This window comes from Oncorhynchus nerka, linkage group LG22 (assembly GCF_034236695.1).
Source record: "Oncorhynchus nerka isolate Pitt River linkage group LG22, Oner_Uvic_2.0, whole genome shotgun sequence".
NCBI classification, from domain to species: Eukaryota; Metazoa; Chordata; class Actinopteri; order Salmoniformes; family Salmonidae; genus Oncorhynchus; species Oncorhynchus nerka.
Genome location: NC_088417.1, coordinates 100189944 through 100207934, shown reverse-complemented (window position 1 = coordinate 100207934; position 17991 = coordinate 100189944). Strand labels below are relative to the sequence as shown.

Sequence of the window (17991 nt, the reverse complement as noted above, 5' to 3'; positions counted from 1 at the left end):
GGACAGAGTCTACCTGTCCTCTGGAACACAGTGTCTGTAAACATTGGACAGAGTCGTACAGAACACAGTTGTAAATGCGTTGTTGACAGCCCTGTTCATCACCTTCTGCATGTTCATGTATCATGTTCTACCTGTTCCTACCATCCTTTCTCTAGCGTCAGTTGTTTATTTCTCTAGTGATTAGCTAATTAGCTAATTGTTAAGATACTGCTGTTGATTGTGTCCCTGTTATGATCGTAGAGGTCTGTAGACTACGTGATTCCTCAGAGTGTGTACGTTGTGTTGTCTTTGTGATTTGTCAGGCTACATCCGGTTCAACACACTGGATAAGACTCTAGCCTGGTAATAGATCTGTTTGTGCTGTTTTGAGATTCCTATAGATGACTGGGTTACGGTTAGGGTTAATCAGTCTTCCTCTGTGTGTTGTTTCTCCACCAGGCTATATCCTGTACTACACCCTGGATAAGAACATGCCTATAGATGACTGGGTTATGGTTAGAGTTAATCAGTCTTCCTCTGTGTGTTGTTTCTCTACCAGGCTATATCCTGTACTACACCCTGGATAAGAACATGCCTATAGATGACTGGGTAATGGAGAGTATCAGTGGAGATCGTCTGACCCACCAGGTGATGGACCTGAACCTGGACACCGTCTACTACTTCAGGATCCAGGCTAAGAATGCCAAGGGAGTGGGTCCCCTGTCTGACCCCATCCACTTCAGGACTAACAAAGGTACGGGATAACTAGCTAGCTTACACTCAGCCCACCTTTTCTCACCCTGAACATTTACACATAGCTTCATAGCCCCCCCCCCCCCCCCCCTTAGTGCATGTACACCCAGAACACCCCGTCTGCCTCCCTCACCTCTCCCCTCACCTCTCCCCTCACACCTCCCCTCACACCTCTCCCCTCACCTCTCCCCTCACCTCTCCCCTCACCTCTCCCCTCACACCTCTCCCCTCACCTCTCCCCTCACCTCTCCCCTCTTATTGGGTTCGCTAAATACAGCTGATCAACCAAAACATCTGCTGCTGAATGGAGAGGTCTCTCACTGGATCCTCTGGGTTAACAGAGGCTCAGAGTAGGAGCTCTGATCGAGGAACAGTTTTAGATTACTACGAATGGACAAAGGGGACCTGATCCTAGTTCAGCACTCTGAAACACTTAATGGGGCGGCAGGGTAGCCTAGTGGTTAGAGTGTAGAGGAGGCAGGGTAGCCTAGTGGTTAGAGTGTAGAGGTGGCAGGTAGCCTAGTGGTTAGAGTGTAGAGTCGGCAGGTAGCCTAGTTGTTAGAGTGTAGAGGTGGCAGGTAGCCTAGTGGTTAGAGTGTAGAGGTGGCAGGGTACCCTGGTGGTTAGAGTGTAGAGGCGGCAGGTTGCCTAGTGGTTAGAGTGTAGAGGCGGCAGGTAGCCTAGTGGTTAGAGTGTAGAGGTGGCAGGTAGACTAGTGGTTAGTGACCTAGTGGTTAGAGTGTGGAGGCGGCAGGTGGACTAGTGGTTAGTGACCTAGTGGTTAGAGTGTGGAGGCGGCAGGTAGACTAGTGGTTAGTGACCTAGTGGTTAGAGTGTGGAGGCGGCAGGTAGACTAGTGGTTAGAGTGTAGAGGTGGCAGGTAGCCTAGTGGTTAGAGTGTAGAGGTGGTAGGTAGCCTAGTGGTTAGAGTGTAGAGGTGGCAGGGTAGCCTAGTGGTTAGAGTGTAGAGGTGGCATGTAGCCTAGTGGTTAGAGTGTAGAGGTGGTAGGTAGCCTAGTGGTTAGAGTGTAGAGGTGGCAGGGTAGCCTAGTGGTTAGAGTGTAGAGGTGGTAGGTAGACTAGTGGTTAGAGTGTAGAGGTGGCAGGTAGACTAGTGGTTAGTGACCTAGTGGTTAGAGTGTAGAGGAGGCAGGGTAGCCTAGTGGTTAGAGTGTAGAGGCGGCAGGTAGCCTAGTGGTTAGAGTGTAGAGGCGGCAGGTCGTCTAGTGGTCATTGCATTGGACTAGTAAACCGAAAGGTTGCTAGATCGAATCCCCGAGCTGACAAGGTACAAATCTGTCGTTCTGTCCCTGAACAGGCAGTTAACCCACTGTTCTGAGGCCGTCATTGAAAATAAGAATTTGTTCATAACTGACTTGCCAAGTTCAATAAAGGTTAAATAATGGTTAAAAAAACATTTGAAAATGAATACTAAAGCCCTAAATCCTGCTGATCAACAAGCTCATATCGTGAGCTCCAAAAGTAGAGGGACGGTGACACGTTATTTTGGCTCTGTTCTCCAGCACTATGAGGTTACAGTGCAGACTGTCAGCTTTAATTTGAGGGTATTTTCCTCCATATCGGATGAACCGTTTAGAAGTTACACCACTTTTTGTAGATAGTCCGTCCATTTTAGAAATTACAGTTATTTTTGTAGATAGTCCGTCCATTTTAGAAATTACAGTTATTTTTGTAGATAGTCCGTCCATTTTAGAAATTACAGTTATTTTTGTAGATAGTCCGTCCATTTTAGAAATTACAGTTATTTTTGTAGATAGTCCGTCCATTTTAGAAATTACAGTTATTTTTGTAGGTAGTCCGTCCATTTTAGAAATTACAGTAATTTTTGTAGGTAGTCCGTCCATTTTAGAAATTACAGTTATTTTTGTAGATAGTCCGTCCATTTTAGAAATTACAGTTATTTTTGTACATAGTCCGTCCATTTTAGAAATTACAGTAATTTTTGTAGATAGTCCGTCCATTTTAGAAATTACAGTTATTTTTGTAGATAGTCCGTCCATTTTAGAAATTACAGTTATTTTTGTAGATAGTCAGTCAATTTTAGAAATTACAGTTATTTTTGTAGATAGTCCGTCCATTTTAGAAATTACAGTTATTTTTGTAGATAGTCCGTCCATTTTAGAAATTACAGTTATTTTTGTAGATAGTCCGTCCATTTTAGAAATTACAGTTATTTTTGTACATAGTCCGTCCATTTTAGAAATTACAGTTATTTTTGTACATAGTCCTTCCATTTTAGAAATTACAGTTATTTTTGTAGATAGTCCGTCCATTTTAGAAATTACAGTTATTTTTGTACATAGTCCGTCCATTTTAGAAATTACAGTTATTTTTGTAGATAGTCCGTCCATTTTAATAATTACAGTTATTTTTGTAGATAGTCCGTCCATTTTAGAAATTACAGTTATTTTTGTAGGTAGTCCGTCCATTTTAGAAATTACAGTTATTTTTGTAGATAGTCCGTCCATTTTAGAAATTACAGTTATTTTTGTAGATAGTCCGTCCATTTTAGAAATTACAGTAATTTTTGTAGATAGTCCGTCCATTTTAGAAATTACAGTTATTTTTGTAGGTAGTCCGTCCATTTTAGAAATTACAGTTATTTTTGTAGATAGTCCGTCCATTTTAGAAATTACAGTTATTTTTGTACATAGTCCGTCCATTTTAGAAATTACAGTTATTTTTGTACATAGTCCGTCCATTTTAGAAATTACAGTTATTTTTGTACATAGTCCTTCCATTTTGAGTGTAGTATTTGGTCCCATATTGCTACCACTCAATGAGTGTAGTATTTGGTCCCATATTGCTACCACTCAATGAGTGTAGTATTTGGTCCCATATTGCTACCACTCAATGAGTGTAGTACATTTACATTTACATTTAAGTCATTTAGCAGACGCTCTTATCCAGAGCGACTTACTGCTACCACTCAATGAGTGTAGTATTTGGTCCCATATTGCTACCACTCAATGACTACATTAAGCTTGTGAATCTACAAACTTGTAACTTGTTGGATTCATTTGCTCTTTGTTTTGGTTGTGTTACAGATTATTCAGTGCCCAATAGAAATGACATGGTAAATAAGGTATTGTGTCATTTTGGAGTCATTTTTCTAGTTTATAAAGTAATAGAATATGTATCTAAACACTTCTACATTATTCACTAATCATTCAGGATTTTCTGTAATCATCTTCCAAATCAAATCAAATCAAATGTTATTGATTAGCAGATGTTATTGATCACATACACATGATTAGCAGATGTTATTGATCACATACACGTGATTAGCAGATGTTATTGATCACATACACATGATTAGCAGATGTTATTGATCACATACACGTGATTAGCAGATGTTATTGATCACATACACATGATTAGCAGATGTTATTGATCACATACACGTGATTAGCAGATGTTATTGATCACATACACATGATTAGCAGATGTTATTGATCACATACACATGATTAGCAGATGTTATTGATCACATACACGTGATTAGCAGATGTTATTGATCACATACACATGATTAGCAGATGTTATTGATCACATACACGTGATTAGCAGATGTTATTGATCACATACACGTGATTAGCAGATGTTATTGATCACATACACATGATTAGCAGATGTTATTGATCACATACACGTGATTAGCAGATGTTATTGATCACATACACATGATTAGCAGATGTTATTGATCACATACACGTGATTAGCAGATGTTATTGATCACATACACATGATTAGCAGATGTTATTGATCACATACACGTGATTAGCAGATGTTATTGATCACATACACGTGATTAGCAGATGTTATTGATCACATACACATGATTAGCAGATGTTATTGATCACATACACATGATTAGCAGATTTTATTGATCACATACACATGATTAGCAGATTTTATTGATCACATACACATGATTAGCAGATGTTATTGATCACATACACATGATTAGCAGATGTTAATCCGACAGTAGCGAAATGCTTGTGCTTCTAGTTCTGACCGTGCAGTAATATCTAACAAGTAAATATAACCTAACAATTTCACAACAACTACCTTATACACACAAGTGTAAAGGAATGAATTAGAATATGTACATATAAATATATGAATGAGCGATGGCCGAACGGCATAGGCAAGATGCAGTAGATGGTGTAGAGTACATTATATACATATGAGATGAGTCATTTAGGGTATGTAAACATTATATAAAGTGGCATTGTTTAAAGTGACTAGTGATACAATTTTTACATGCATTTTTCCATTATTAAAGTGGCTGGAGTTGAGTCAGTATGTTGGCAGCAGCCACTCAATGTTAGTGATGGCTGTTTAACAGTCTGATGGCCTTGAGATAGAAGCTGTTTTTCAGTCTCTCGGTCCCAGCTTTAATGCACCTGTACTGACCTCGCCTTCTGGATGATAGCGGGGTGAACAGGCAGTGGCTCGGGTGGTTGATGTCCTTGATGATCTTTTATGGCCTTCCTGTGACATCGGGTGGTGTAGGTGTCATGGAGGGCAGGTAGTTTGCCCCCGGTGATGCGTTGTGCAGACCTCACTACCCTCTGGAGAGCCTTACGGTTGTGGGCGGAGCAGTTGCCGTACCAGGCGGTGATACAGCCCGACAGGATGCTCTCGATTGTGCATCTCTAGAAGTTTGTGAGTGCTTTTGGTGACAAGCCGAATTTCTTCATCCTCCCGAGGTTGAAGAGGCGCTGCTGCGCACGCTGTCTGTGTGGCTGGACCATTTCAGTTTGTCCGTGACGTGTACGCCGAGGAACTTAAAAAAACGTTCCACCTTCTCCACACCCCGACGGATTAAAGGATAGAGAGAACGTCTGTCACGTTCAATATGAAACATTACTGTCGTTGAGCTGTGGGAAGAACGTCTGTCACGTTCAATATGAAACATTACTGTCGTTGAGCTGTGGGAAGAACGTCTGTCACGTTCAATATGAAACATTACTGCCGTTGAGCTGTGGGAAGAACGTCTGTCACGTTCAATATGAAACATTACTGTCGTTGAGCTGTGGGAAGAACGTCTGTCACGTTCAATATGAAACATTACTGCCGTTGAGCTGTGGGAAGAACGTCTTCATATACATGTCATACTGTGATCCTTATGGATCCTATTGAAGAAGAGCGAAGAAATGGAAAATGAAATATCAGATTTGTTTCTTCAAGCTACAGTTTTTTTTTTTGAGCTTCGATCAAATTGAATATTTCACTGTTGTGGGATATTAAAAAGCTAGAAGCAGAGAGTAGTTTAATACCCTATTCCCTACATAGTCCACTACCCTATTCCCTACATAGTCCACTACCCTATTCCCTACATAGTCCACTACCCTATTCCCTACATAGTCCACTACCCTATTCCCTACATAGTCCACTACACTATTCCCTACATAGTGCACTACCCTATTCCCTACATAGTCCACTACCCTATTCCCTACATAGTCCACGACCCTATTCCCTACATAGTCCACGACCCTATTCCCTACATAGTCCACTACCCTATTCCCTACATAGTCCACTACCCTATTCCCTACATAGTCCACTACTCTAGTCATTCCACTACCCTATCCCCTACATAGTCCACTACACTATTCCCTAAATAGTCCACTACTCTATTCCCTACATAGTCCACTACACTATTCCCTACATAGTGCACTACCCTATTCCCTACATAGTCCACTACACTATTCCCTACATAGTCCACTACACTATTCCCTACATAGTCCACTACCCTATTCCCTACATTGTCCACTACCCTATTCCCTACATTGTCCACTACCCTATTCCCATCAAATTAACTGTATTTATAAAGCCCTTCTTGGATCAGCTGATGTCTCAAAGTGCTGTACAGAAACCCAGCCTAAAACCCCAAACAGCAAGCAATGCAGGTGTAGAAGCACAGTGGCTAGGAAAAACTCCCTAGAAAGGAGGGGTATCCACTACCTAGTCCACTACCCTATCCCCTATATAGTGCACTAGTTTTGACCAGGGCTCTGAGAGGGGACACGTATCTTGTGTGTGTCACAAAAGACACCCTATCCCCTACATAGTGCACTACTGTGGGCCCTGATCAAAAGTAGTGTAGTAAATAGGGAATTGGGATGCATTGTGAATGTGGACAGAAGCAAACATTGCTCAGGGCGAGGATCCTAATACTTACCTGTTGTAGCTCCCTGGAGATCAGTTCAGAGCATCACTCAGATACAGCTGTCTGGAGGTCAGTTCAGAGCATCACTCAGATACAGCTGTCTGGAGGTCAGTTCAGAGCATCACTCAGATACAGCTGTCTGGAGATCAGTTCAGAGCATCACTCAGATACAGCTGTCTGGAGATCAGTTCAGAGCATCACTCAGATACAGCTGTCTGGAGATCAGTTCAGAGCATTACTCAGATACAGCTGTCTGGAGATCAGTTCAGAGCATCACTCAGATACAGCTCCCTGGAGATCAGTTCAGAGCATCACTCAGATACAGCTGTCTCGGGGTCAGTTCAGAGCATCACTCAGATACAGCTGTCTGGAGATCAGTTCAGAGCATCACTCAGATACAGCTGTCTGAAGTTCAGTTCAGAGCATCACTCAGATACAGCTGTCTGGAGGTCAGTTCAGAGCATCACTCAGATACAGCTGTCTGGAGATCAGTTCAGAGCATCACTCAGATACAGCTGTCTGGAGGTCAGTTCAGAGCATCACTCAGATACAGCTGTCTGGAGATCAGTTCAGAGCATTACTCAGATACAGCTGTCTGAGGGTCAGTTCAGAGCATCACTCAGAGCATCACTCAGATACAGCTGTCTGGAGATCAGTTCAGAGCATCACTCAGATACAGCTGTCTGGAGATCAGTTCAGAGCATCACTCAGATACAGCTGTCTGGAGATCAGTTCAGAGCATCACTCAGATACAGCTGTCTGGAGATCAGTTCAGAGCATCACTCAGAGCATCACTCAGATACAGCTGTCTGGAGATCAGTTCAGAGCATCACTCAGATACAGCTGTCTGAGGGTCAGTTCAGAGCATCACTCAGAGCATCACTCAGATACAGCTGTCTGGAGATCAGTTCAGAGCATCACTCAGATACAGCTGTCTGGAGATCAGTTCAGAGCATCACTCAGAAACAGCTGTCTGGAGATCAGTTCAGAGCATCACTCAGATACAGCTGGTCGATAGCCCATTCCTCTCTCACTCGGTTTTTCTCTCTTCTCCCTCTCTTTCTCTCAATTTAAATTTAAGGAGTTTTATTGGCATGGAAAACATATGTTTACATTGTCAAAGCAAGTGAAAATACACAATCAACAAAGTGAAATAAACCATAAAAAAAATGAACAATAAACATTATACTAACAAAAGTTCCAAAATAAAAAAATACATTTCAAATGTCATATTGCAAATGCATATGTCTATATACAGTGTTGTAATGATGCAAAGTACAACAGGGAAAATAAATAAACATAAATATGGGTTGTATTTACAATGGCGTGTGTTCTTCAATGGTTGCCCTTTTCTTGTGGCTGCTGTGATGGCACATTGTGGAATTTCACCCAGTAGATATCGGAGTTGATCAAAATCTGGTTTGTTTTCAAATTCATTGTGGGTCTGTGTAATCTGAGGGAAATATGTGTCTCTAATACATTGGGTAGGAGGTTAGGAAGTGCAGCTCAGTTTCCACCTCATTTTGTGGGCATTGAGCACATAGGCAGACCTGGCTCTCAAGAGAAGATAGGCTATGGCGGCCTTTCTCAATAGCAAGGCTATGCTCACTGAGTCTGTACATAGTCAAAGCTTTCCTTAAGTTTGGGTCAGTCACAGTGGTCAGGTATTCTGCCACTCTGTACTCTCTGTTTAGGGCCAAATAGCATTCTAGTTTGCTCTGTTTTTTTGTTAATTCTTTCCAATGTGTCAAGTAATTATCTTTTTGTTTTCTCATGATTTGGTTGGTTCTATTTTTGTTGCTGCTCTGTGGGTTGTGTTTGTGTTTCTGAAAAGAGCCCCAGGACCAGCTTGCTTTGGGGACTCTTCTCCAGGTTCATCTCTCTGTAGGTGATGGCTTTGTTATGGAAGTTTTTGGGAATCACTTCCTTTTAGATAGTTCTAGAATTTAACAGCTCTTTTCTGGATTTTGATAATTACCTGTATCGGCCTAATTCTGCTCTGTGTGCATTATTTGATGTTTTACTTTGTAGACAGAGAATAGTCTCAATTTGCTGTTTGTCCTATTTTGTGAATTCTTGGTTGGTGAGCGGACCCCAGACCTCACAACCATAAAGGGTAATGTGCTCTATGACTGGGTGAGCGGGACCCCAGACCTGATTCAAGAATTTTTTGCCAGATCCTAATTGGTATGTTGAATTTGATGGCATAGAATGCCCTTCTTGCCTTGTCTCTCAGATCGTTCACAGCTTGTGAAAGTTACCTGTGGCGCTGATGTTTAGGCCAAGGTATGTTTAGTATTTTGTGTGCTCTAGGGCAACGGTGTCTAGATGGAATTTGTATTCGTGGTCCTGGCGACTGGACCTTTTTTGGAACACCATTATTTTTTGTCTTACTGAGATTTACTGTCAGGGCCCAGGTCTGACAGAATCTGTGCAGAAGATCTAGGTGCTGCTGTAGGCCCTCCTTGGTTGGTGACAGAAGCACCAGATCATCAGCAAACAGCAGACATTTGACTTCAGATTCTATTAGGGTGGGAACGGGTGCTGCAGACTTTTCTAGTGCCCGCGCCAATTCGTTGATATATATGTTGAAGAGGGTGGGGCTTAAGCTGCATCCCTGTCTCACCCCACGGCCCTGTGGGAAGAAATGTTTTTGTCCATTTTAAACGCACACTTATTGTTTGTGTACATGGATTTTATAATGTCGTATGTTTTACCCCCAATACCACTTTCCTCAATTTGTATAGAAGACCCTCATGCCAAATTGAGTCGAAAGCTTTTTTGAAATCAACAAAGCATGAGAAGACTTTGCCTTTGTTTTGGTTTGTTTGTCAGAAAGGGTGTGCAGGGTGAATACATGGTCTGCCGTACGGCAATTTGGTAAAAATCCAATTCAACATTTGCTCAGCACATTGTTTTCGCTGAGGAAATGTACGAGTCTGCTGTTAATGATAATGCAGAGGACTCCTATTCCCTGGGAGTTATTGGGTTCAAATTTGTCTCCACTTTTGTCGATTGGGGTGATCAGTCCTTGGTTCCAAATATTGGGGAAGATGCCAGAGCTGAGGATAACTCCCCCCCCCCCCCCCCAGACAATCAATCCACTAAAATGTTATATTTTATCTCTTTCAGTGGAACACCCAGACAAGATGGCTAACGATCAAGGTAAGCAGACACATAACATATAACACACACACACACACACAATCACGCAGACACACACAGTCACACACAGACACACACACAGACACACACAGACACACACAATCACACACACACACAATCACACAGACACACACAATCACACACACACAATCACACACAGACACACACACAGACACACACAAACACACACAATCACACACACACACAATCACACACACACACAATCACACACACACACAATCACACACACACACACACACACACACACACACACACACACACACACACACACACACACACACACACACACACACACACACACACAATCACACACACACACATATTTCTGTAGAGGGATGGATGACTGTGTGTTTCTGTAGAGGGATGACTGTGTGTCCACCAGTTATACCATTCATCATAGTAATTGCACTGCATTCCTTTGGAGACAGAAAAATAAAGTGTCCAAAATGGCACCCTATTCCCTATTTAAGTGGACTACTTTTTTTTTGTTGACCAGGGCTCTCATCGAAAGTAGTGCACTAAATAGGAAATAGGGTGTCAATTTGCCAGTTTAGATTACGTAAAGAGTTAAAGGGTTTATCCTTACTACAGTCCCGCCAACATAACTTCCAGCAGGTGAAGGGTACTAATGCCCAGCTATCTTCAGGGACCAGGGAAACGAAGGCCAATTATAGTCCTGTTTTTAATAAAGCATTAAAGCACCATTGAAAGGGAAATAATTCAAATCTGTCTCTGTCTCTTGTGTCTTCCTTTCGCCCCTCTGTCAAATACATTTAAAACATGAAATAGGCGTTGTGGCGTCTCCTCTCTGTCTTTCGTGAGTGACTTCTTTCAACGCTGATAATTCCCCTTTAGAAAATCGCAATTGGAAATAGGTTACTAAATTAAACCCTCTGAGTGGTAAATTGTCTTAGCAGCGAAAAAGAGAAGCGAGGGGGGTGAAAGGAAAGGCGAGAGAGGGAGAGGGAGGGGGCACCTTTTGCTATATTGAATGATAATGGTGGGTGTTGAATGATGTTAGGCGTTGAATTGAGTGGGTGCTTCCACGTTTGCGCCCTACTCCATATGTAGTGCACTACACGTTACGTTTGACCAGAAACCTACATAGGGAATAGGGGACGGAGACTCTGTCTTGTCTTCTTGTTGCTATGACACTAATGAGAGTTCCTCTTTAGAGCTGGTTTAATTAAGAGGAGGAGAGGGGTCCTCGCTTGCTCTCTCTATCTCTCTCTCACACACACACGCACGCACGCACACTCGCACACACACACACACACACACGCACACACGCACGCACACACACACACGCACACACGCACACACACACGCACGCACGCACACACACACACACACACACACACACACACACACACACACACAAAGGGCTCTCTCACACACGCACGCACGCACACACACACACACACACATACACACACACACACACACACACACACACACACACACACACAAAGGGCTCTCTCACAGCTTTTAATTGACGTTTTGTGCAAAACATTGTATTTTGAGAAAAATAAATAAAGGAGAGATTGAGTTGTAGTCACCATATGAAGTGGTCCCATTGAAGTGTACGTTTATTTAGGGACATCTAATTCTGAAATATTTAATTACATAAGCCATCTGTTTTTACAGATGGAAGTGCATCAGTAAAGCCATGTGTAAAATGCAAATGCTTACGTCTCATTCAATGACACACCCTGTTCTCTATACAGAGTCCTATGGCTCTGGTCTAAAGCAGAGAACGATAAAGGCTAGCGAGAGATTTGGAACGGAGAGGCTGCACTAGAACCTTGGTTAGAACCATCATTACATCACCATGGTTATCATATTTAAATCACTCTCATGTTTATTCATTTAGTTATTTCGCCAATAGGAAGGCCACCTTTTAATAATGTGTAGCCTGCAACATGTGCACAATCCGAAATGATGTGCCAACACCTGTGATTTAGTACAGAATTATAGGCTAAGTTGCCTCAATACATATATCAATACATATATCAATACATATATATATATATCAATACATATATCAATACATATATCAATACATATATATATACATATATATCAATACATATATCAATACATATATCAATACATATATATATATATCAATACATATATCAATACATATATCAATACATATATATATACATATATATCAATACATATATCAATACATATATCAATACATATATCAATACATATATATATACATATATATCAATACATATATCAATACATATATATATACATATATATCAATACATATATCAATACATATATATATATATATATATATATATATATCAATACTTATATATATATATATATCAATACTTATATATATATATATATATCAATACATATATCAATACATATATATATACATATATCAATACATATATCAATACTTATATATATACATATATCAATACATATATCAATACATATACATATATATATATATATATATATCAATACTTATATATATATATATATATCAATACATATATCAATACATATATATATCAATACATATATCAATACATATATATATATACATATATCAATACATATATATATACATATATATATATATATATATATATATCAATACATACATATATCAATACATATATCAATACATATATCAATACATATATATATACATATATCAATACATATATCAATACATATATCAATACATATATCAATACATATATCAATACATATATATATATATCAATACATATATCAATACATATATCAATACATATATCAATACATATATAAATACATATATATATATACATATCAATACATATATCAATACATATATATATACATATATCAATACATATATCAATACATATATCAATACATATATATATATATATATATATATCAATACATACATATATCAATACATATATCAATACATATATACATACATATATCAATACATATATATATACATATATCAATACATATATCAATACATATATATATATACATATATATATATATATATATCAATACATATACATATATCAATACATATATATATCAATACATATATCAATACATATATACATACATATATCAATACATATATCAATACATATATCAATACATATATATATACATATATCAATACATATATACATACATATATCAATACATATATCAATACATATATATATACATATATCAATACATATATCAATACATATATATATCAATACATACATATATATATATATCAATACATACATATATCAATACATATATCAATACATATATATATATATATATATCAATACATATATCAATACTTATATATATATACATATATCAATACATATATCAATACATATATCAATACATATATATATACATATATCAATACATATATCAATACATATATATATATATATATATATATATATATCAATACATATATCAATACATATACATATATATATATATCAATACATATATCAATACATATATATATACATATATATATATATATATATATCAATACATACATATATCAATACATATATCAATACATATATATATATACATATATCAATACATATATCAATACATATATATATATATATATCAATACATACATATATCAATACATATATCAATACATATATATATACATATATCAATACATATATATATATATATATCAATACATATATCAATACATATATATATATATATATATCAATACATATATATATACATATATCAATACATATATATATATATATCAATACTTATATCAATACTTATATATATACATATATCAATACATATATCAATACATATACATATATATATATATATAACCAGGAGCCATATATAGCCATAGTTGTTAGTCTCTCTAGAAGCTGATCCATTATCAGAATTAAACATAACTCTACTGTTAAGGTCAGAAGGTGAAATAGAGAAAGCTGATCCCAGAGCAGCACTGCTTCCTGTCGATCCTCTCAGTATGGACATACTTAGCCAACGGTCTCTCTACACGGTGTCTTGGGAAAAACACTGTCGTTAATAGCCAACGGTATCTCTACACGGTGTCTTGGGGAAAACACTGTCGTTAATAGCCAACGGTATCTCTACACGGTGTCTTGGGGAAAACACTGTCGTTAATAGCCAACGGTCTCTCTACACGGTGTCTTGGGGAAAACACTGTCGTTAATAGCCAACGGTCTCTCTACGCGGTGTCTTGGGAAAAACACTGTCGTTAATAGCCAACGGTATCTCTACGCGGTGTCTTGGGGAAAACACTGTCGTTAATAGCCAACGGTCTCTCTACACGGTGTCTTGGGGAAAACACTGTCGTTAATAGCCCACGGTCTCTCTACGCGGTGTCTTGGGGAAAAGACCCCCCGACGTTGGGCCAATTGTGTGCCGTCCTATGGGACTCCCAATCACGGCCTGTTGGGATACAGACGAGAATCAAACCAGGGTCTGTAGTGACTCTTCTAGCACTGAGATGCAGTGCCTTAGACCGCTGCGCCACTCGGGGAGCCCCAGTGGAATTCAGTGGTGTGTGCAGAGAGGCCTTGACATAGTTAATACACTCAATGCACTGGCACCTCAATTTACCCTTGACAAACGACAGCATTTAACATTGTGAAGTCCCCAACACACACACAGACACATATGAAAAACTGAAGACGTTCTGAAGTCCTCAACACGAAGGGAAATACAGAGAGATATGGATGTCAGATGTTAGGAGCGGACATTATGTGGGTCAGAACTCAGGGGCTAAACGTGTTCCTTAAAGAGAGTGAAAGCCCTTGTGTGTGTTGGCGCTTACACACTCGCACGCACGCACACACACACACACACACACACACACACACACACACACACACACACTTACACACATTCACAGGAGGTTTACATCTTGTGAAACTGATCTAGGGGAGGCATTGGTGGAATCTCGGGCCAGAGATTGATGGTTGAGGACATTTCTCTGACCTCCCTTGGTCCCTCTGTCTCCTATCATACCTCCTCTGTCTCCTATCACACCTCCTCTGTCTCCATTCATACCTCCTCTGTCTCTTATCATACCTCCTCTGTCTCCTATCATACCTCCTCTGTCTCCTATCATACCTCCTCTGTCTCCTATCATACCTCCTCTGTCTCCTATCATACCTCCTCTGTCTCCTATCATACCTCCTCTGTCTCCTATCATACCTCCTCTGTCTCCTTTCATACCTCCTCTGTCTCCTATCATACCTCCTCTGTCTCCTATCATACCTCCTCTGTCTCCTTTCATACATCATCTGTCTCCTATCATACCTCCCCTGTCTCCTATCCTACCTCCTCTGTCTCCTATCATACCTCCTCTGTCTCCTATCCTACCTCCTCTGTCTCCTATCCTACCTCCTCTGTCTCCTATCATACCTCCTCTGTCTCCTATCATACCTCCCCTGTCTCCTATCATACCTCCTCTGTCTCCTATCACACCTCCTCTGTCTCCTATCATACCTCCTCTGTCTCCTATCATACCTCCCCTGTCCTCTATCACACCTCCTCTGTCTCCTATCATACCTCCTCTGTCTCCTATCATACCTCCCCTGTCCTCTATCACACCTCCTCTGTCCCTTATCACACCTCCTCTGTCCCCTATCACACCTCCTCTGTTCCCTATCACACCTCCTCTGTCCTCAATCATACCTCTTTTCTCAGTGGCTGGCCCCAGCTTATAGCACATCTGCCTGTAGTAACATACTTACTCTCTGCTGAAGTGGATGTTAGAAATGGGATGATGGGGGACAACAGGACGTACATATATCAGTGAGATAATTAGTCACTTTCTAGTCCCTGTTCTAGAATGTGTTCTTGTCCCTGTTCTAGAATGTGTTGTAGTCCCTGTTCCAGAATGTATTCATCCTAGTCCCTGTTCTAGAATATCTATCTTCCAGTCCCTGTTCTAGAATGTCTTCCAGTCCCTGTTCTAGAATGTGCACTAGTCCCTATTCTAGCATGTCTTCTAGTCCCTGTTCTAGAATGATTTCCAGTCCCTGTTCTAGAATGTATTCTAGTCCCTGTTCTAGAATGTCTTCCAGTCCCTGTTCTAGAATGTGCACTAATCCCTGTTCTATAATGTCTTCCAGTTCTAGAATGTCTTCTAGTCCCTGTTCTAGAAGGTCTTCCAGTCCCTGTTGTAGAATGTCTTCTAGTCCCTGTTCTAGAATATATTCTAGTACCTGTTCTTAAATGTATTCCAGTCCCTGTTCTAGAATGTATTATAGACCGTGTTCTAGAATGTGCTCTAGTCCCTGCTCAATAATTTGTTTTAGTCCCTGTTCTAGGATGTATTCTAGTCCCTGTTGTTCTAGTCCCTGTTCTAGTCCCTGTTCTGGGATATCTTCTAGTCCCTGTTGTTCTAGTCCCTGTTCTAGTCCCTGTTCTGGGATATCTTCTAGTCCCTGTTCTAGTCCCTGTTCTGGGATATCTTCTAGTCCCTGTTCTAGAATGTCTTCTAGTCCCTGTTCTGGATTGTCTTCTAGTCCCTGTTCTGGAATGTCTACTCCCTGTCCTAGTCCCTGTTCTAGAATATCTTCTAGTCCCTGTTCTAGAATGTATTCTAGTCCCTGTTCTAGTCCCTGTTCTAGAATATCTTCTAGTCCCTGTTCTTGGATGTATTCTAGTCCCTGTTCTAGAATATATTCCAGTCCCTGTTCTAGAATATCTTCTAGTCCCTGTTCTAGAATGTCTTCTAGTCCCTGTTCTAGTCCCTGTTCTAGAATGTCTTCTAGTCCCTGTTCTAGAATATCTGCTAGTCCCTGTTCTAGTATGTCTTCTAGTCCCTGTTCTAGTCCCTATTCTAGAATGTCTTCTAGTCCCTGTTCTTGGATGTCTTCTAGTCCCTGTTCTAGAATATCTTCCAGTCCCTGTTCTAGAATATCTTCTAGTCCCTCCTGTTCTAGAATGTCTTCTAGTCCCTGTTCTAGAATATCTTCCAGTCCCTGTTGTAGAATATCTTCTAGTCCCTGTTCTAGAATATCTTCTAGTCCCTGTTCTAGGATGTCTTCTAGTCCCTGTTCTAGAATGTGCACTAGTCCCTATTCTAGCATGTCTTCTAGTCCCTGTTCTAGAATGATTTCCAGTCCCTGTTCTAGAATGTATTCTAGTCCCTGTTCTAGAATGTCTTCCAGTCCCTGTTCTAGAATGTGCACTAATCCCTGTTCTATAATGTCTTCCAGTTCTAGAATGTCTTCTAGTCCCTGTTCTAGAATGTCTTCCAGTCCCTGTTGTAGAATGTATTCTAGTCCCTGTTCTAGAATATCTTCTAGTCCCTGTTCTTAAATGTATTCCAGTCCCTGTTCTAGAATGTATTATAGACCTTGTTCTAGAATTTGCTCTAGTCCCTGCTCAATAATTTGTTTTAGTCCCTGTTCTAGGATGTATTCTAGTCCCTGTTGTTCTAGTCCCTGTTCTAGTCCCTGTTCTGGGATATCTTCTAGTCCCTGTTGTTCTAGTCCCTGTTCTAGTCCCTGTTCTGGGATATCTTCTAGTCCCTGTTCTAGTCCCTGTTCTGGGATATCTTCTAGTCCTTGTTCTAGAATATCTTCTAGTCCCTGTTCTAGAATGTCTTCTAGTCCCTGTTCTGGATTGTCTTCTAGTCCCTGTTCTGGAATGTCTACTCCCTGTCCTAGTCCCTGTTCTAGAATATCTTCTAGTCCCTGTTCTAGAATGTCTTCTAGTCCCTGTTCTAGTCCCTGTTCTAGAATATCTTCTAGTCCCTGTTCTTGGATGTATTCTAGTCCCTGTTCTAGAATATCTTCCAGTCCCTGTTCTAGAATATCTTCTAGTCCCTG

The 17991-nt window shown here is 39.7% G+C and overlaps 1 protein-coding gene across 1 annotated transcript in view; it reads left to right on the top strand.

Moving 5' to 3' along the window:
- Positions 1-17991, top strand: part of dcc (DCC netrin 1 receptor) — a 675496-nt gene that overhangs the window by 557841 nt on the left and 99664 nt on the right. The window contains exons 20-21 of the mRNA XM_065007657.1: positions 539-733; positions 10061-10093. Of these exons, the coding sequence (XP_064863729.1) occupies positions 539-733; positions 10061-10093 (228 nt within the window). The remainder of the gene's footprint in view (positions 1-538; positions 734-10060; positions 10094-17991) is intronic.